Genomic DNA, 21061 nt, shown 5'->3' with positions numbered 1-21061 from the left:
TCTGCCAGCTCTGAATCATGACTTTGAAATTGTAGATAATATAATTTAATTTCTCCACTTGATTTACATGGTAATTATTTCCAGGATTCTCTATCTTCATGATTGAAATCAGAGGACCAATGTTTTATTTGCTTACATTGTTCTACGGGACCATCTTTCTCTTCTCTACCTTTGTATTCTCCTAGTTCTCTTACATAGGTACTGAAACTAAAGATTTTTCTGTTCAGTGTCTCTGGGCCCTGGCTTTTCTGCTGCTTGACTGTCTCTTTTTTTTTTTTTTTTTTTTTCAGTGCTAGGGATTTGAACCCAGGGCCTTGTGCTTGCAAGACAAGCACTCTAACTGAGCTATATCCACAGCCCTTGGCTGTCTCTTTTATATAGTTATTCTTGGATTTAACCATTTGTAATCAATTGTATTAATAAAAAGCTCCCCTTCAACTCAGCAGAAGGCCTTTTCTTGTCACTCAACTATTGTAGTTGCTTATGTTCTTTTGGTTTTTATGCTTTTAGCTAAAGCAGCAGTGACAAAAACCTAAGTTAATAACTAATATTGAAATGCCATCACTGCATAGAATAAGAAGAATAAAAACCCTATCAAAAGAAAACTGCTCTTTCAAAATCTCTGTTGGAATGAAGTGAACACAGCCGCTGTCAAACCTTTTCTCCCGGAGGCAACTGGAATTAAATACATCCAGTCTTTCCAAAGTAGTGTTTTGATAGTGGTTGATCTCATGTAACTGAGTGAGCACTGCCTTAAGTGTAGGATGTAAGGGATCCTTTTCTTCAGTGTGGGTAGATGGCAGGGATATCTATAAACATTTATTATAGAAAAAATATTAAAAATCATGGATCTGAAATTTTTTTAAAGGTTCATTTTCTTCTAGGAAAATCCTGTAGGGACTTACTGCCTTCTCTCCTAATAGATTCCTATAAGTGGAAAAGTTTTTTTGTTTTGTTTTTTGTCCCACCTGCTTCCAAGAGCTCTTTTGCTTTCCTGATTTTGTGGTTTTTTTTTTTTTTTTTTTTTGACTTTTGTGTTGTCTTCCAGTTAGACAGGTTTATTGAACCTCCTGCCTTTGGGCCAGTGTGTGACCTGCTTTGGTCTGATCCCTCCGAGGATTATGGCAATGAAAAGACCTTGGAGCACTATACCCACAACACTGTCCGAGGGTGCTCTTATTTTTTCAGGTAAGCTAATCTTCAATGTAGAAAATTATGAAAGAAATACATTTTATCAAATTGTTTATAAGCATTTAAACATGTAGTATCAGTATTTTTATTTAATTTCTAAATAGAAGTTAGAAGATTCTTGTCTGTTTGTTTTATATTTTCTTACTTATTATGCCCTAAGAAGTATAATATACCTGACATAGTTGGACACTTTTCAGTGCTTTGGTATTGCCGTCTGATCCGACGTGATCTAGATTATTTGTTCCTGAACATTATCTATACACTTTTATAAAAATAAGGATATCTTGGCTCTTTCCCCAGAGATTCTGTTTCAGTAGTTCTGAGACAAGGGAATCCTGTTATGTTTTTAAGAGCTTTCCAGCTTTTGGAACCTCTGGTACAGACCAAGATATAAAAAGAACAGGACATTGTGATCTAAGCCCAGGACGTTTCCTGGAAGTTGGCTATTGTCCTAAGTCTCACATGGGAGCTTTCATTCTGGTTTGCCAGTCAAAAACTAGGAGATACAGCTGGGAATGGTGGCACATACCTTAATCTCAGTGACTCAGGAAGCTGAGGCAAGTTCAAGTTCAAGACCAGCCTCAGCAACTTAGAGAGACCCTGTCTCAAAATAAAAAATAAAAAGTATTGGGGCTGTAGCTCATTGGTACCGTGCCCCAGAGTTCATTCTCCGGTACCAAAGAAAGAAAGAAATTTTAAAATATCAGAAGATACAAGTTTGAAATATAAATTATTTTAATCTGAGTATTTTATTGTGATAAAAAATACATATTTTTGTCCATGCACACACAAGAAAACTCGATTTTGCCATTCTTCTAGACAGCCTTTTTGCATTCCTCCCTGCCAACCTTTTCTATAACTTATATGAGAAATCATTTAAATTTTTTTACATTGCTTAAAGAGCATAATACTTACTTATTATTTCTGTGGTGGTCAACTTGGCAATATCTCTCAACTTTAAGTGCTTTTGATCCGGAAATTCTGCTTCCTAAAATTTAATCCTGTGGATAGGTAGTTGATCCTCATTCTTTGCAGGTTCCATATTTGTGAATTCTCCTACTCACTAAGCTTTGTTTGTAACCCTAAAATCAGCGCTCATAGAGCTTTCACAGTCATTCACAGGCATGCCCTAGGCAGAGGGACAAAAAGTGTGATTTGCCTCACGAACTGTTTCCCCGCTAAGGTTAACCCTTAAGGTGATACTCTACCTCTTGATTCGTCTCTCCATATTATAAACAAGTATTCTTGTTTCAATCTATTAAGGACAGTATTTTTCATGTTTTATGTTTATTCTTAGTGATTTGCCATTTAAAACTTCCCCCAAGCATAGTGTTAAAGTGCTGCCTAATGTGCCCAGAGGCAAAAGCTGTGTCGTGTCTTTCAGAGAAAATGTGTGTGTTAGATAAACTTTGTTTAGGCGTGTTATGGTGAAGTTTAAAGGCAGTGAATCAGTAGTGTTTTTAAATAAAGTGTCTTTGCATAGAAACACATCCAAAACAAGGTTATGTATTAATTGCTTAATGAAAATGCTATTACTGGAGGTTCTCGAGAACTCAACCCTGTGTTTCCCCAAGGGACAGTGGTTCATACTTCACTAATTCAGTTTCCAAAGCAACATTATAGAACATAGCTACTTGAAATAATGAGACTCGATTCCACTTGCATGTGTGAGAGATGTATATGCAAGTGTATTCCTTGCTTTATTTGTGATAGAAGGTTGAAAATAACCTGAATGTTCAATAGAGGACTAGATAAGTAAATTAAGGTAAATCCAAAGAAGGCAGTAGTATGAGGCTGTTTTTAAAAAGGGAAAAAGAGAAAGAAACAAACTCTCTGTAAACTGATATAAAATAATCACTAATATAAAAAGTACTGGATTATATATTATATACTATACACCTGCCAACATTTCTTTTTCTTTCTTTCTTTCTTTTTTTTTCTTTTTTTGGTGCATGTATACAAGGGATTGAACTACCAGAGAATCACATCCCAGCCCTTTTTATTTTTATTTTATTTTTTATTTTGAGACAGGGTTTCCCTTAAATTGCTTAGAGTCTTGCTAGGATGCTGAGGCTGGCCCTGAACTTGTGATCCTCCTGCCACTATACCTGTCCCATCTGCCAACATTTTTTTTAAATCAAGGAAGGAAGGAGTATGCATATGTAGTTGTCTGAAATTGAATAAATTATCTCTGAAAGAGTATTCAAGAAATCAAGAACATTGGTTGCTTTCAGGGTTGCTGGAATATCAGGATAGAAGGGAGGTATTTCACTGTATATCCTTTTATATGTTTAAATTCCACCTCGTGTGAGTATGCAGTCTTTTATTTGTTCATTTTTAGTGTTATCCAGATATAATTGGCAAATAAAAATTGTATTTATTAAAGGTATACAACAGATATTCATATACATTGTGAAATGATCACTATATTCAATTAACATATCCTTCACCTCACATAGTTACTATTTTTTTTGTATGTATATGGTAAGCACTTAAGATCTACCCTCTTAGCAAATTTCAAGCAACCAGTACAATATTGTTAACTGTAGTCACCGTACTGTATGTTGGATTTCTAGAAATTAACTAATCTTTTATAACAAACTTTGTATTCTCTCTCTGTCTTTATTTGCCTGCTGGGAATTGAACTCAGGGCCTTGAGCATGCTAAATAAACCTGCTATTACTGAGCTGTACTCCAAGTCCTACTGTGTACTCTGACTGACATCTCTTTTTACTCAATTCTGCAACCCCCTGGAAACCTCTGCTTCTTTGAGTTCACCTAGTTTAGATTCTACATATAAGTGAGGTCATATACAGTATTTATTCTTTTGTTTCTGATTTATTTCATCTAACAGTGTCCTTCAGATTTATTCATGTCATAATGAATGTCAGGGATCTCTTCTTTTAAGGCTAAATTTTACACACATACACACGTACTTGGGTGGTTTCTGTAAATTGGCTATTTTGAATAATACTCAATGAGTATGGAAGTGCAGATACCTCTTCAGGGTGCCAAATTTATTTTCTTTGAATGTATACCCAAAAGTAGGATTACTGGATCATGTGATAGTTCTCTCTTTAATTTTTCAAGGAATTCCCATACTGTTTCCCTTAATAATTGTACTGATTTACTTTCTCACCAGCAGTGCACCAAGGATTCCGTTTTCTTCAACATCCTTAGCAGTACTTTTTTGTCTTTTTGGTTATAGCCATTCTGACAGGGATGCTGTGATATGTCATTGTGGTTTTGATTTTTAGTTTCCTTATGATGGAGTGATGTTGGGCTTTTTTAAATATCCCTGTTGACCATTTGTATGTCTTTATTCAAACATCTTTTCAGGTTCTTTGCCCTTTTTGTAATCAGGTTATTTCTGGATTTTCCCTCATAACAGTTTCCAGCTTAAAGCCTGTTTTGCCTTACATATGGATAGCCATTCCTGTTCTCCTTTGATTACCATTTGCATGGAATATCTTCCTCCACCCCTTTACCTTCAGCTTATGTGCATCTAAAGTGAGTCTACAACAAACCGCGTATACCTGGGTCTTGCTGTTTTGTCCAGACATTCTGTGTGTTTCTATTGGGGAGTTCAAATAATTAGCAATAGGTAAGAACTTCACTATTGCCATTTTGTTCCTTGTTTCCTGCCTGTTTTGTGATTCTCATGTTTCTCTTTTTCTCTTGTTTTTCTTTGTGATTTGTTGATTCTTTCCTCTTTGTCTTTGTATTATCTCCTGCACTGTTTTATTTTACGTGATACGTTTTACAATTATGGAGGTCTCTCTTAAGCTAAGAAGAACTTAATCACATATAGAAACTCTACACTTTATTCTCCAAGTTTCCATTTGTAGACTTTTGTGGTCATGGTTATTTTTGCTGCTTTTGTGAATTATATACTGGTTTTAAAAGTGATTTACATGTATTCACTACAGTATAACAATATTCTCTGTCTTTATGTTTACCTTTAACAGTGAGATTTATACTTTTATATATTTTCATTTTGTTCAACATCTTTTCATTTTGACTTGAGTAATTCCCTTTAGCAGTTCTTTTAAGGCCGGTCTGGTGGTAACAATCTTCCTCAATATTTGTCTAGGAAAGTCTTTGTATCTCCTTTTTTTTTTTTTTTTTGGTACTGGGGATTGAGCCCAGAGGTGTTTAACCACTGAGCCACATCCCCAACACTTTTTTATATTTTTTAAATTTAGAGACAGGATCTCATTGCATTGCGTAGGGCCTCACTAAGTTGCTGAGACTGACTTTGAACTTACGGTCCTCCTGCCTCAGCCTCCCAAGCTGCTGGGATTATAGGCATGCACCATTGCTCCCAGCTCTCTTTAAGACTTTGGTTGTCAGGGTTTTTGTTTCTTTGTTTTGTTTTTCTATTACTAATTTGAATATAGCATTCCCTTTTCTCCTTTAGTACTCTCATTTGTAACTAGCTGTTTTCCTTTTGCTCCTTTCAAAATTCTCTTGTTTTCACTTTTGACTAGTTATAATGCATCGTGGCATAGACATCTTTGTGTTTACTTATTCGGAGACCTTTGGACTTCATGAATCATGATGTCCATTTTCCTTTATAGATTTGGGAAATGTGCAGCCATTTTTTCTTTAAAGCTTTCTGTCCCCTTTCCCTCTAAATTCTCCTTCTTATATTCTCTTAATGCATATGTTATTTTGCTTAATTCTGCCCCACAAGTCCCATATACTTTCAATACTCTTTTTTCCCCTTTAACTGGGTAATTTTAAATGACCTATCCTTGATTTTACTAATGCTTTTCTTCTGCACAACTGAGTTTGCTAATGAAGCACTTTTTTGGACTTTTCAGCTCATTCATTATGCTCTTCTGCTCCAGGATTCCTGTTAGGTTCTTTTTCAGTGATTTTTGTCTCTTTATTAACATCTTGGTTTGTTCCTGTATAGTTTTTCTGATTCCGTTTAGTTATCTGTGTTTTCTTGTAGCTCACTGGGCTGCTTTAAGATGATTAACCTGAACTCGGTCGTGCAATTCATGGCTCTCATCTCTTTGGCATCATTTATTGGAGCTTTAATAGTTCCTTACTAGTGGTGTCATGTTTGCCTGATTCTTCATTATTCATGTATACTTGCATTGGTGTCAGTGCACATGGTTTTGTCAGGGAAGTATCTTTTCCTGCTTCGTGCTGGACTGATGGCACAGCTTCTGGGATCATGGTTGAGGAGGGCTGGAGCTGGGTCTCAGGGCTGCAGTAGGTCCACATTTGGCAGGCTTACTACTGGGCACAAGAACAGGCGTATCTCCTGTCAGGTTCCTGCAGGACCACCTCTGGAATTCAGTAGAGTGGGACTCAAGCTAGGTCACAGGGCTGATTCAGTTCAGCATTTGGGTCCAGCCAGCAGTATAATAGTTGTGGCTCCCACCAGGTCTCTGGAAAGGTAGGGTTACCTCTGGGCCATAGTATAGCAGGAGTAGAGCTTGGTTGTAGGGATGCTCAGGTTGTACGGATGCTGGGTCTACATGGCAGGTCTGTTACTGGGGCAGAAATTGTCATAGCTAATTTCAGGGACCTAGGAGTGTAGGGCTGCTGGCAGGACTGGCGCTACATCCACAGAGGGACAGTCTGTTTCTGAATCTGTGACTGAGACCCGGAGGTGGTGGAGTGCATGGAAGGGAACACTTTCCTGCTCTTAAGCATCGCTCCTCAGTCTTGGGTCCACCAAGACTTCACAACCTCCTACCTCAATCCTAACACCCCCGCAGAATCACTTTGTCTATGAATGACTGCAAATCACTGTTTCTGTGCAGGCACAGGGGCTGGGGACTTTCTATTTTGCCATCTTGATAGTGTCCCCTACAGTCTGTTTTAAAAGTTAATTTTTTTCTAATGAGCATAATGAGAAATAAAGTTTTTTAAAAAAATAAGCTTAATAATTAATACCTGAATAATTCCAGGTTAATTTTGTATTCTCCAGTTCTTCCTATCAGGTGTTTATCATTCAAAAAGATAGTAGTACCAAGACTAGGTTAAGAGTATTAGAGATATCATATTTTTCATTAGAATATGGTTGACTGTAATATTTATATCCACTACTGAAATATTGCTGTATAATATTGTCTTGGTGTTCATAATATTAGTGAAGCTTTAAGTAGATCCTTTTGTTTTCTAACAGTTTGGTAATCTGATGGTTGAAGAAAATTGTGTGCTGTTTGTACCATCTGCTGATTCTCACATACAAGCGTGTACACACACTTGCTGATATAGCACTTTTTTATACATCAAGAAGAGTTTTGGTGCTGTATTAATATTGTTATGGGTTAAGAGGAAAAAATTAAAAGATGAAGGCTGGGTGTGGTGGTGCATGCCTATAATCCAGCAGCTCAGGAGGCTAAGACAGGAGGATCACAAGTTCAAAGTCAGCCTCAGCAACTTAGCAAGACCCTGTCTCAAAATAAAATACAGAAAGGGCTGGGGATGTGACTGTGTGGTTAAGGGCCCCTGGGTTCAATCTCTGGTACCAAAAAGAAAAAAAGGAAGAGCTCTTTCAATTCTAGGGTTGTCTGTTATCTTTGTGTTTGATCTGTAATGTATTGGTGAAATGGAGAAACAGGGTGGGGAGCACTAAACTTTTAATAGAAGTTCAGTTGTGTCATATATACAATCTTGAAACAAAATCAGCTCATATCATCTTGGCTTTCACTTTCCCTCCTATTAAGAAATAATTGTTTTAGGGGCTGGGGATGTGGCTCAGTGGTAAAGTGCTTGTCTGGCATGCATGAGGCCCTGGGTTCAAATCCCCCAGCACCAAAAAAAAAAAAAAAAAAAATGGTTTTAGTTCTGGATTTATATTTCTTATTTTTTTTTTCAGTTATCCTGCAGTTTGTGAATTTTTGCAGAACAACAATTTATTATCAATAATCAGAGCCCACGAAGCTCAAGATGCTGGGTAAGTTATATTAAAACTACATCAAATATCACTGCAGAGTTTTTATCTTTACTATCAAGACAGACCTGCTATTATCTTTCTTCCAGGTATCGAATGTACAGGAAGAGCCAAACAACCGGCTTTCCATCACTTATTACAATTTTCTCTGCCCCCAATTACCTAGATGTCTATAACAATAAAGGTAAAGGAGTCCAGTGATATTTGAGTTTGTGAGTAAATGTGATCTCTAGTTAAATATGTGTGTGTGTTCTTTTACTTTTTAATTTTGGGGTATCGGGGATTGTGAACCCAGGGCCTCATGCTTGTTAATAAGCATATACTGTACCACTGAGCTATACCCCCAACCCAAGATATCTTGGGAGCCCCTATTTTTAAATATAAGTTTTAAATAAGCAAAAAAGATGTGTTTAGCATGTGTGAAGCCCTAGGTTCAATTCCTACCACCTTAAAAAATAAAGAGAGAGAAAAGCAGTCTTAATTGAAACAAAGCTAGCAAATTTAAAATACTGCTGTGTGGTCTTCATCTCCTAGGAGTTATTGGGCTCTTTATGAATATAAAAATGATTAAAGTAAGTTTGTGCTGCTAAGTCAAAGCATAAGAAGAATAAAGAACTTCAGGATTATGTTAGAAAGTTAGCATAAATTATGGGCTTTTATGAATTTGTTCATAACAGAATCTCAAAAAATTACCATTTGGTGTTTTAATGTTTGTGAATTATTAAGCTATTTTTGTTTTCCGGAGATATGGTATGGGTAGAATCAATAGCATACAAAAAAATAAGAAAACAAACAAACAAAAAAACTCCTTCATTTCAGTCCAAGCCCTGCCAGAAACTAATAGTGTGACTATGGGTGAGTCACATAATTGTTATAAACTTCAGTTTTCTATAAAAATAAATATGGAATATGTGCATGCCTTCTATTCCAGAAATCCTACTTCTAAGACTGTATCTTGTGTTTTTTGAAATTTTTCACAATTTCAAATTATGAATCAGGGCAGTGGTCCTACCAAAAACTTCATGTCTCTGTAACTATTTTGTTGTTTACAAAGTATGACTATAAAATAATAGGACTTTTTAAACAAACATGCCAAAATGAATATATTCAGATGAGTATTGTCCCTTCAAAGTAGTTACCCTGGGAGGCCAGATTCGTACTCCAACAGTGCAGTCATTGTTCAGAAACATTTTTGGAACTCCTCTTTTGGCATTGCCTTCAGAGTCTGCGATACATTCTTTTGATTATCCTCAATGATGGGAAATCTTCGTCCTTTGAGGGTGGATTTGATTTTTGGACAGCCAAAAGTCATTCGGAGTCAAGACTGATAAATAAGGTGAGTGATCCAGCTAGATGATACATTTGGGGTCGGAACAAGGTATGATTATAAGGTAATGAGACTGTTTCTCTCATGTTGCTTGTGCACTGGCTCTGGAGGCAATTCCAGAAGAAGAGTTCCAAAAGCATTCTGAGTAATGGCAGCAGCTTTGGATTAATTATATAGCAGGGCAGCAAACTGTGTTGAAAAGAGCACTAAACTAGGATGCTGAATTCCTAGTTTAGTCCTGCTTCACTTTTAAGCGTGTCATTTTAACAAGATACTGAACTTCTCTGGGCTTCAGTTGATCTTTAAGATACCTGTCACATAGAGTTGTTGAGGATAAGTTGGAATCACGAAAATGAATATTAAGCATCACTTAAAGCAAATGATCCTGTAATGTTTTGCTGTTACGGTGCCTGATGTGATGACATCAAAGGACCACACTCATCTGATATATAAGGTCTTGTGTGTTTGTAGTTGGTGTTTTCTTAAGTCTCATTACTTTATAGTCATACCTTGTATATGCAGTTGGGGAGAGAGGATTCAAAGAGATCCACAATATACTTAATATTTACTCTGTTTAAACTGTAGAGGGCTAGGGATGTAGCTCAGTGGTAGAACACGTGCCTAGCATGTGCGGGTCTGCTGGGTGCAAGCCCCAGTACTAAAAAAAAAAGTAAACTATGGAATGACATGTCTCATTTAAATCTGATTTAGTGTCAGTTCATTGCATTCTTCTCTGACTTGCTATCTTTAAAAAAAAAAAAAAAAAAAAAAATTCTTTAAATTCTCTCCTAGCCTTATGGTTTTTTTTTGTTTTTTGTTTTTTTTTTATTTCTCCTAGTTCTTCTCTGAGCTATCCTATAATGCTCTGCTTCTCCACAAGTTCATTCTTTCTTACTTGCTTTTTCCTAATCTTTACAATATATGAACAACTGGTTTTGTTCTGTTCCTCCCTTATGGTGATATGCGCTCCATGTGTTGTTGGATATCCTTAAGGACATCTGTGGCCTCTCCCCGGTATTTGTAATGAAGACTCCCTTCACTCTTTTTTTCTAGCTTCCTTATTAGGTGTATCTGTTGATTGCCCAGTGGGCTTATCAGTGCGCTCAGTTGAAAATTGCCACCTAAATCAGCAGCACTAGGAAACTTAGTAACTCATTTTCTGCCCCATTGGAATCTGGTTTTATTCTTGAATTATTCTTCAGTAAATCTTTTAAGCCACGGTTCATTCTATTTGGGTTTTCCTGTTAGCTTTGACATAATTGGTAACTTATCTCAAAGTAATCTTATTTTCTTTGGTTGTTTCCCAAGTGTTGTTTTAGGGAAAAGGCATAAAATATGACATCTGAAACAACCCCACTATTACTCAATTACTCCCAGTACAAGTGTCTTTTTTTATTTAAAAAAAGGAAACTCCATCACCCTTTTCTGCTTCCTCTTTCTTCTGTTCCTTTTCTTTTTTCTTTCTTTCCTTTTTTTTCTGCATATTCATTAGGCTTATTGGCATCTGCAGATTTATCAGTTCTATTGGTTGCCCGAAAGACACTTAAATTAGGTTTTTTAAAATAAAATTCTCATTCCACTTTTTTTTTTTTTTTTTCCTGTCTCCTGGAACATACCCGAACAGAATTTTTTAAGCTGTTGTTTCTAATCATCCCTTATTGAGATCCACCTCCTACTTCTTTTTCCCATGTAGATTGAGAGAATTATTGAATAGTGATACATTCATTGAACCTAAATAAAATACATGTATGTGAAAATAAGGGATATGTACATGACAGCCAGGGTTAGTTTTTAAGAATTGGAAATCCTGTATTCGTGTATTTTCCTTTTAGTCAATTATGTACATTTTGGGCTTTCAGTAACCCAAATTTTAGGAACACCAGGCTGTCTATCCTATGACAAAGAAACAGGAACCAGGAAATGACCTGTAGCAGTCATTTCTAGAGAACTACTGTACCTCATTCTATTTTTCTGCCTATAGTAAAAATAAAAGAATAGTGCAAATAGCATTACTGGTGATGCAGACTCAGAACTGGTGGATCTCAGAACTTTTAGAATAGAAAGAAAATCTTTTTGGCATCAGAGCATGCATACAACTGTATGAACTGTGAAGAGGAGTAATGGACATTTTAAAAACCCACTGTATTTTACATGGAGATGGTATAATCTACTTTTGACCATTAATTGTAAATTGCTCCAAGTTTACCATTTGCATCCCCCACAATGAATTGATAACTTCTATTTATAAACTCAGAGAGTTTATTTAAAAGCTTTGGGTCTGGCTGAGGACTGGTAAAATAGGCTTTGTCCATTTGACGAGTGGCATTTGCCTTCAAAGAAGAATTATGACTGTAACCCTTCGGTCTATAAGAAAAAATAATGGCGAAATTTTTCTCATGTAGAACCCAGTGTTCTATAGTTACTGTGCAGTAAGCCCTTTAAAGTTGCAGAGCTCAATTTTTTGTGTGTTTTTATTATATGAGCTCTTAGGTAACTTTTCCTTGGAATACTTCTTTAGAGAATGAACTATATAAAATGCCTAAAATTTTTTGTCAGCCTTATATCTAGTTTTGAATCTCCATATGGAAGCTAAGTCCCTGATTCTCTGTAGTAGATACGCAGCTACTACACGTCATGTTCCTCTGTGCCAACTTTTCTTACTTTTTCCTTTTTAGCTGCAGTGTTGAAATATGAAAACAATGTCATGAATATCAGGCAGTTTAACTGTTCTCCACATCCCTACTGGCTTCCGAACTTTATGGATGTTTTTACATGGTCTTTACCTTTTGTGGGGGAAAAAGGTAAGAGAACCAAAACATGCCTCTGGACCCTCCATTCTCTAGTGACTAAGTGCTCATTTGTATTTGCATGAGCCCCCTGGATGGTTCACAAATTTTTTTCTTAAAGTTCATAGAAACATTTGCTAAGTAGTTGTCTTAGTGTGATCAAGTTGTTAAAATAACAGTCACTATACCATTTCCTCAGTGATTTCTTCAGTACTGAAAAGATTTCAACAGGATTTATTGTCCTTAGAATATTATTTGTACAGCTACACAAATAAGCTATGTAAACATAAAACAAGCCTGTTGAACCTAGGCTGTTTGTAAAATGGGAAGATATTTTTTTCATGTGTGTATCTGAACAAAAAGCTCTGAACAGCCATCTGATAAAATCAAATAATTCTGCCACAGGATCCTTAAAGCCTGCGGTCTCTTATTGGAGCAAGTAATCTACCTGAATTCTCTGTAAACCCAGTGATCTACATTTAATGCCAATGCTTTAGAGCTATTCTTAATACTATATTAAACAATGTTATGTGTATTTATTTAACATATATTTATTTAGATATCCATAATACTTAAGAACATGTCCCTTGTGAGTTTTGTAACACTCTTGTCTTGTGTAGTTACAGAGATGCTGGTGAACATCCTCAACATATGCTCCAAAGATGAATTGATTTCTGATGAAGAAGAAGGTAAACTATTCCTCATTTGAACTATAAACCTAAGATATTTTAGGTTGGATTTTAGTTTATTTTGAATAATTTTAGTCCTATTAAGATTATTATGTTCATCATAGAAAAATACAGGAAACCATAACTAGAAACAACATTCACCCATAATGCTACCATTACATGGATGTCCACTGTTCACATCTTGATATCTACTATGTTTTTATCTTTGCATGTATTTTTACTCTCATTATTCTTATTCACAAAAAATTAGGTTATGTAGTGGTACCAGGAACATTTACTTTTTCTTTGTAGACTAATTTCTAATGGTTACATAGTTGTCCATGTTAATCATTTTTATATTAAACAATCCCATGTTGTGGGATAATAGATTTTTTTTTCAATTTTTTGCTTTTAAAATCTCTACTGTTTTGAAAAATTTAAGTTTGTATGCAATGAGCAGGGCTTCATAATATATAAAGCACAAGTTGATGGAAATATCCACAATAATACTGCAAGAATTTGACAGAAATCTCTCAATAACTAAAAGAATAAGTAAGCAAAATCAGCAAGATTATAGAAAATTAAAACAAGATAATCAGTGAACTTAACCTAATGAATATTTAAAAAACACTATGCCCAATGAATGTAGAATATACCTCCTTTTCAAACACACTCGAACATTTACAAAGTTGATCATATGCTGATCAACTTTCAGATTTCGAAGGTTTAAAATCTAATGACTTTGTTCTTTGATTATATGAAGTTAAGTATAAATCAGTAACAAAAATAAGTAAAATACTCCCACATTTTAGGAAATATTAAAATATACTTATCTATGGTTCAAGAAAGAAATCAAAATGAAAATTTCAGTATAATATTTCAAACTAAATGAAAATTAAAAGTATGATCTGTTGAAACTTGTGGTGTACAGCTAAAGCTAAACTTAGAGGAAAATTTACAGCCTTAACATACATGTATTAGAAAAGAAGAAAGGCAAAAAATCTGCACCCATATCAATAAATCATCAAAGGACAGACAGCATATTAAATCTTAAGACAATAGAGCGAATGAAATAAAACATTAGGAGTGGTCTTACTGGACTGGGGTTGTAGCTCAGTGGTGGAGCACTTGCCTAACATGTGTGAGGCACTGGGTTCAGTTCTCCACACTGCATATGAAGAAATGAATAAAATAAGATCCATCAACAACTAAAATATATATATACAAATAATTTTTAAAAAGAGTATTATTGCCAAAATATAAAAGAATACAGTGGAAAGGAGCAGCAAAATCAAAGTGTGCTCTTTTGAAAAGACTGATAAAATCGATGAACCCCTTGTAATGTTGAATGAATAAAAAAGAAGACAAAGACTGGGAATGTAGCTCAGTGGTAGAGCATTTACCTAGTATATCAAAGGCCCTGGGCTCAGTCCTTAACAGTTTCAAACAGAGGAAGACAAAAATAACCACTTCTAGTTCCAGTACGTAGGATACAACACCACAAGTTCTATAATCTCATACCTCACTAAGAAACAAAATCTCTCATTTAGTTTTCCTACAAAGAAAATACCAGGTGCAGATAACATCACCAGCAAATTCTACCAAACATTTAAGGAATAACATCAGTCACCAATCTTATACAGATCCTCTACCAACTGAGCTATCTCCCCAGCCCTCTTCCTGAGAATAAAGAAGAAATGCTCTCCAACTCATTTAATGAGGCTAGTATAACTATGATACTAAAACCTGACAAGGATGTTAATTTAGATACTATGAGTGTAAACAATGCTAGCAAACTAAAACCAGCGGTATATATGAAAAGGATGTTACCTCCCAACCGATTTATTCCAGACACACTTAGAGATTATTTTGGGGGGTTGGGCACCAGGGATTGAACTCAGGGGCACTCAACCACTAAGCCACATCCCCAGCCCTATTTTGTATTTTATTTAGAGACAGCATCTCACTGAGTTGCTTAGTGCATCACTTTTGTTGAGACTGGCTTTGAACTCCCAATCCTCCTGACTCAGCCTCCAGAGACCCTGGGATTATAGGCATGGGCCACCACACCTGGCACACTTGGAGATTTAATATTCAAAATATCATTAGCATGTAAGAAAACAATGGCATTTTTAATATTTGGTTTATATCCACTTTTGAAAAAGTAAACCTCATCCCTATCATATTCCAAACACAAAAATAAATTCCAGGTGAATTTACACATTCAAACATGAAAGGTAAAGGCACTGGGGTTATAGTTTAGTGGTAGAGGGTTTCCTAAAGTTGAGTTCCTGGTTCAATCCCCAGCACCACCACCAAGAAAAAAAGAAAAGCAATAGTTTCTAATATTGATAATATAAAACATCTTCATGACCTTGGAGTAGAAAGAAAATTTATTAAAGAGGACATACAGGAAACTATTAATAAATTGAGCAACATTAAAAGTAAGATTTTTTTTTTTATTCAGACTCAATTAGATGAAAAGCAAGCTACAAAGTGGGACAGGATTTTGCAAAACAGCTAACAAAAGCTGTTTTGTGAAAGATAAAAAAGCCAGGCACAGTGCACACACTTACAATCCCAGCTGCCTGGGAGGCTGAAGCAGGTAGATTACAAATTGGAGGTCAACTTGCATGACTTAGCGAACCCTGTCTCAAAATTACAAAAAGGAAAGGACTAGGGATGTAGCTCAGTGGCAGAGCACTTGTCTGGTATGTGTAGAGACTTTGGGTTCAATCCCCAGGACTGCAATACTAATACTAATAATAATAACTAATAATAATAATAATGGCAAACTGTTATCCAAAGTTGATATATTAGAAATATGCTTAACAGAAATATGTGCAGTGGAGAGATAAGTGCAGGAATGCTCGTAAGCGGCTAAATTCATAGTAACCAAAACTTAAAATCAGCCCAAATGACTGTTAGCAGTAAGAAGGATAAATCATGGCAGGGTCACATAGTACAGTAGTACATGGTGATGAAAATGGACTCCAGCAACAGGGAAAAGCACAGAGGAATCTTACAAAGATAATGTCGAGCAAAAGAAGCCAGACCAAAAGGTACATACTTGGTTGTTTCAGTTATATAAAATTCTAACACAGTGACAGCTATATGTCAGCTATATTGGTATGGATGCATGTTTGCATAGTAGAACTGTAAAGAATGGCATGAAAACAATTCCAGTGAAAGGCAAAGAATGATGTCCTTTGGGGAGGAGAGAAATTAAGTATTAGGAGGGGCCTGTGGGGAGCTTCTGGGGCACAAGCATTGTTCTGTTTATTAACCCAAGTGACATGGTTTTATAGGCATTTGCTCTTCAATAAATCATTGAGGTATATATTTGTTTTTTTGTAGTTTTTTGCATATTTATTAACGTCACAATAAAAAATATTTAAAAAGTTACATACTCACAAAAATGGAGAGATTTTTATAGGAATTTTTTGAAACTGGAAGAACAAGTGTCTTAGTATTACTGACTCAGCTGATTCAGGAAATCCAAAGCCCCCATTAGCATAGGGAATGCCGAGTTCCAGCATCTGCTAGAATTGGGAACTGGGGGATGGGGGTGGGCAGTGAGCTAACTTAAGTAGATTGAATGAAAGCAGTTAAAGTCCTTATTGCCACTGGGAAGCTGCCCCTTCTCCTGGGGGCTAATCTCTCTCTCTTTTTTAATTTTTATTTATTTTTGTGTGGTGCTGAGGATTGAACCCAGTGTGTCACACATGCTAGGCACCCCAGCCCCGTTAATCCCTTTTCTAAAGTGTAAACCAAAAGATTTCTGGACTGGGGATACAATTGACAGCATCAGTACCTGTCAAAAACAAGTGAAATAAAAAACTAAATGCACACTCAGTTCCCTAACCAAGGTCTACCCTGATCCCCCAACTTAAAGCTCAAAGTCAGCAGCCCACACGCTCTGAGTCATGAGTGAACAGCAAGGACTATCAAACACCTAAATAGAGTCTCCAAGAGACAGCAGAAAATGCAAAAGGCAACTTGAATCAACTTGAAATTCTGAATATTTAAAACTTAAAAAAGGAAACTATCCTTTGAAAATAACAGAAGATATTGACTCCATTAAACAAAATTATAATGTTCTTATTAGATTTGTAAACTGTTTTTTCCTGTATTTCTGTTCTTTGTTCCACAAATGTCATCTTTTCCTTTGTCTGATGTTATTTTCATGATGTATGAGAAGGAGAAAATATTAGGCAAAATAGATGGAAGTAATGCAAAAACATTAAGATTTTAAGAAATGGAATAAATGACTGAGAACATGACTGTTTAATGTTCTGTCCTGGCACCAAGATGTCTCTTATTATGAGCTGGTAGTAAAAATGACAGCCTGCTTCCCTCAGTGCATTTCACTTTGATTTTTTTCTCTTCCATAAACACATTCTCTTTTCATATTTCTGTCTTCATCTCCTTGTTTCTTGGTGTCTCTTCTTCCAAAGATTACTACATTTCAAGCTATCAGAAAGGTACCCAACTAAAACATGCTAAGAGGTTAATACTCACAGTCTGTAAGAGCTTAATACTCACGATCTGTCCCACAATGATCAGTTAGACATTTTTAATTGGTAGTTGAACAGTTTCACACCGCTCTGCACCCTCCCTGTGAGCAGTAATGTCTGACTTTTCTCTGTGCCTGCTGCTCCATTCAGTAGGACATTGAGAGCTAGAGGTGAGGAAGCAAAGTCCAAGCTTTCTTTTCTTGGTTTTTCAATACCATCACCTGGTGCATTCCTGGACCTTGGCTTTTCATGGGTGGGTATTTCCTAGATCTTAGATGAGAAAAAGCCATGAAGTCTTGCATTAACTTTGTCTATATTGCTTTCTAAAATACCCATCCTTGTATTGCACAGTTGTCAGTAGCACTGTGAGGAAATAACTCACCTGTACCAGTAAGCAAAACTTATAAAATAAGAGCAGCCCTCACTAAGTTCAGGGGAGCTGGCTGGATGTTCACGTGCAGAAGACTGCTGCTCGGATGATCACTTGCCCTTCGGCAGCCCAAACCCTGCATCCTCAGGTGGCCCATAGCATTCTGAACAGAGAGAGATCTTTGCTGTAGCAGCTGTCTGTGAGGTTCGTGTGCATGTGTCTCATTCTTCATCATGTTTACATTTCAGAATCACAGAACTTTCTACCCCTTGTAGATCTGCTCAGTCTCTTTCATGGCCCCTTCATTCTGTACTTCACTTTCCCCTCCTCTGGGTTCTGTTTAATTTTAATTGTTCGAAGTTTTGTTTGTTTAAACAAACTAAGGCCTTAATTTCTATAGAAGAAAAAGTTTCTCTTAAATAAGAAAAACACTTCATCCTGCATTTTTTTTTTTTTTAAAACCAACCTGTTGACACATTTCTTTAACCCACTTCTTTGTGTTCTCTAAGGAGGTGCTACGGTTCGAAAAGAGATCATAAGGAATAAGATCAGAGCTATTGGAAAGATGGCCCGAGTCTTTTCAATTCTTCGGTAAGAATCAGTCTATCATGAATGACAGTGTGGGATAAAGGCATTTTGAAACTAAATTAGATGTTCATTATAGAGTAGTTTTTTAAGAATTGGAATTTGGTATTGGAACTGCACGTCTTCAGGTTGAGTGCAGATTCAACCAGATTTAACTTGGTAAAGTGACTAAAAATGTTCTGGCAAACATTCTCTTGTTTCTTGCATAGAGATAGTGTGGTTAGTGACTTAGTGGGGATTTTGGAGCATACGTTCAAAGCCTGACTCTGTCTCTTAGTTTTGTGGTCTTGGATTTAATGTCTTTGCCTCAATTTCCTTATATATAAAATAAAAATAATTGGACCAGGGCTGGGGATATAGCTCAGTTGGTAGAGTGCCTGCCCCGCAAGCACAAGGCCCTGGGTTCAATCCCTAGCACCACAAAAAAAAGAAAAAAGAAAAAAAAAATAATTGGAGCAGATTCACAAGGTTATTAATTGGATTACATGAATGTATGGGTCATATTGCCTAGTGGTAAGTGCCTTAATTAAAAAACAAGACCTGGCTAAGTGCTTCAAATTGGAATATTTAAGGAAAACATTCCTTTCTTTGAGTCAAGGACTGGCTCAGAGGTAGGGGAACCTGCTTTCCATCCCTGTGCCTTTTTCCTGTGCGGGTTGTTGCCTTTGCTGAATGATGGCTCCCTGACATTAAGCAAAGCTTCAATGTTCCTTTGCAGGGAAGAGAGTGAGAGTGTGCTGACTCTCAAGGGCCTCACTCCCACAGGCACCCTCCCGCTGGGTGTCCTTTCAGGAGGAAAGCAGACCATTCAGACTGGTGAGTACTCCAGTACACCTTGCATGATGCTCCCCTCATGCGAGCTGCGCCCCCACACCTAGCAGTCAAGGTGAAATTAATAAGTAAGGCACTGAGCCGGGGGCTGTGGTACGTGCCTATAATCCTAGGGGTTTGAGAGGCTGAGATAGGAGGATGGCAAGTTCAAAGCCAGCTTCAGCAATGACGAGGCACTAAGCAACTCAATGAGACCCTGTCTCTAAGTAAAATAGAAGATAGGGCTGGGGATGTCGCTCAGTGATTGAGTGCCCTGAGTTCAATCCCTGGTACCCCTACAAAAAAGTAAGGCATTGTTCAGCAAACAATGCTAGAGCAGTTGGATATCCATCTGCGGGAAAATGACTCTTGACCCCTGCTTTCCTCTCTGCACAAAACTAATTCCAAATGGATTTTAACTTAATGTAAAAGATAAAACAATAAAACTCCTAGAAGGAAGTATGGAGAATAGGTATCAGGGTAGGTAGAGTCCCATAAGCAGGACCCAAGTACTAACCTTAAGAGAAAAATGTAAGTTGATTTCCATTAAAATTAATTTCTCACCAAGTGCATTGGCGCACACCTGTAATTACAGCAGCTTGGGAGGTGAGGCAGGGGGATCACAAGTCCAAAACCAGCCTCAGCAACTTAGTGAGACCCTAAGCAATTCAGCGAGCTCCTGTCTCTAAGATATAAAAAGGGACTGGGGATGTGGTTCAGTGGTAAAGCGTCCTTGGATTCAGTCCCTGGTACAAAAAATTTTTTTAAATTTCTCTTAGCCAGGCACAGAGGAATATGCCTTAGTCTTAGCTACTCAGAAGACTGAGGCAGAATATTCACATGAGCCTTTGAGTTCAAGACCAGCCTGGGAAACATAGCAAGACTATCTCAAAAAAAAAATTTTTTTTTTTAATTTTCATCATGAAAATGCATGATTAAGAGAAGGAAGCTGGGCACAGTGGCACACACCTGTAATCCTAGAGGCTTGCCAGGCTGAGGCAGGAGGATCAAAGCCAACCTCGGCAACTTAATGAGGCCCTAAGCAACTCAGTGAGACCCTGTCTCTAAATAAATAAAATACATGAAGGGCTGGGGATGCGGCTCAGTTGTTAAGTGCCCCTGAGTTCAATTCCTGGTACCAAAAGAAGAGAGAGAGAGAGAGAGAGAAAGGCAAGTCACAAACTGAGAATTTTTTTTTTTTAGTTGTAAATTGACACAATACCTTCATTTTATTTATTTGTTTTACTGTGGTGCTGAGGATTGAACCCAGTGCCTCACGTGCACTAGGCAAGTGCTCTACCACTGAGCCACAATTCAGCCCCTGGTCAAATGATTTTAACAGGTACTTCACAAAGAGGATATTAGAATGGCCAATAAGCTTATAAAAGGTGCTTAATATAGTTGTTCTGGGAAGTGGATATTAAAACCACAGAGAGATGCCACTACATACCCACTAGAACAGCTAAAATTTTTAAATATGACAATACCAAGTATTTGTGTTTTGTATGGAACCAGAACTAGATATGCTGGTGGGTTTGGAAAATGGTTCAGCCACTTTGGCAAACTGTTAGGCAGTAAAGCTAAACTTGTCTTTCTGCCTGCCCCATAACCTAGCAGTTCCACACCTGGTATATATCCCTGAGAAATTAGCACATATGTCTACCAAAGAATGCACAAAAGGATGTTACTATAGCTTTATTAAAAATAGCCCCAAACTAGGAGCAACCCAAATGTCCACTGATGGTAGACTAGATAAATAAATTGTGTAGCACTTATACAGAGGACTACTGTTCAACAAAAAATGACATGTTCTGGCTATGTGTAATAAGAGGCCAAATCTCACAAATCACATTGTAAATTTAAAAATTTAAAGATCACATTGTGAAGT

At 36.8% G+C, this 21061-nt stretch overlaps 1 protein-coding gene across 4 annotated transcripts in view; it reads left to right on the top strand.

The window, feature by feature from the left end:
• Positions 1-21061, top strand: part of PPP3CC (protein phosphatase 3 catalytic subunit gamma) — an 85755-nt gene that overhangs the window by 47992 nt on the left and 16702 nt on the right. For all 4 annotated transcript variants that reach the window (XM_079142295.1, XM_079142293.1, XM_079142294.1 and 1 more), the window contains 7 exons: positions 1049-1188; positions 8036-8113; positions 8200-8294; positions 12113-12238; positions 12844-12912; positions 18288-18369; positions 19082-19179. In XM_079142295.1, coding sequence (XP_078998421.1) covers positions 1049-1188; positions 8036-8113; positions 8200-8294; positions 12113-12238; positions 12844-12912; positions 18288-18369; positions 19082-19179 — 688 coding nt within the window. The remainder of the gene's footprint in view (positions 1-1048; positions 1189-8035; positions 8114-8199; positions 8295-12112; positions 12239-12843; positions 12913-18287; positions 18370-19081; positions 19180-21061) is intronic.

This window comes from Sciurus vulgaris (assembly GCF_902686455.1).
Source record: "Sciurus vulgaris genome assembly, chromosome: 5".
In the NCBI taxonomy this organism is placed as follows: Eukaryota; Metazoa; Chordata; class Mammalia; order Rodentia; family Sciuridae; genus Sciurus; species Sciurus vulgaris.
The sequence above is the reverse complement of the archived record's forward strand: the minus strand, read 5'-3'. Positions and strand labels throughout refer to the sequence as shown.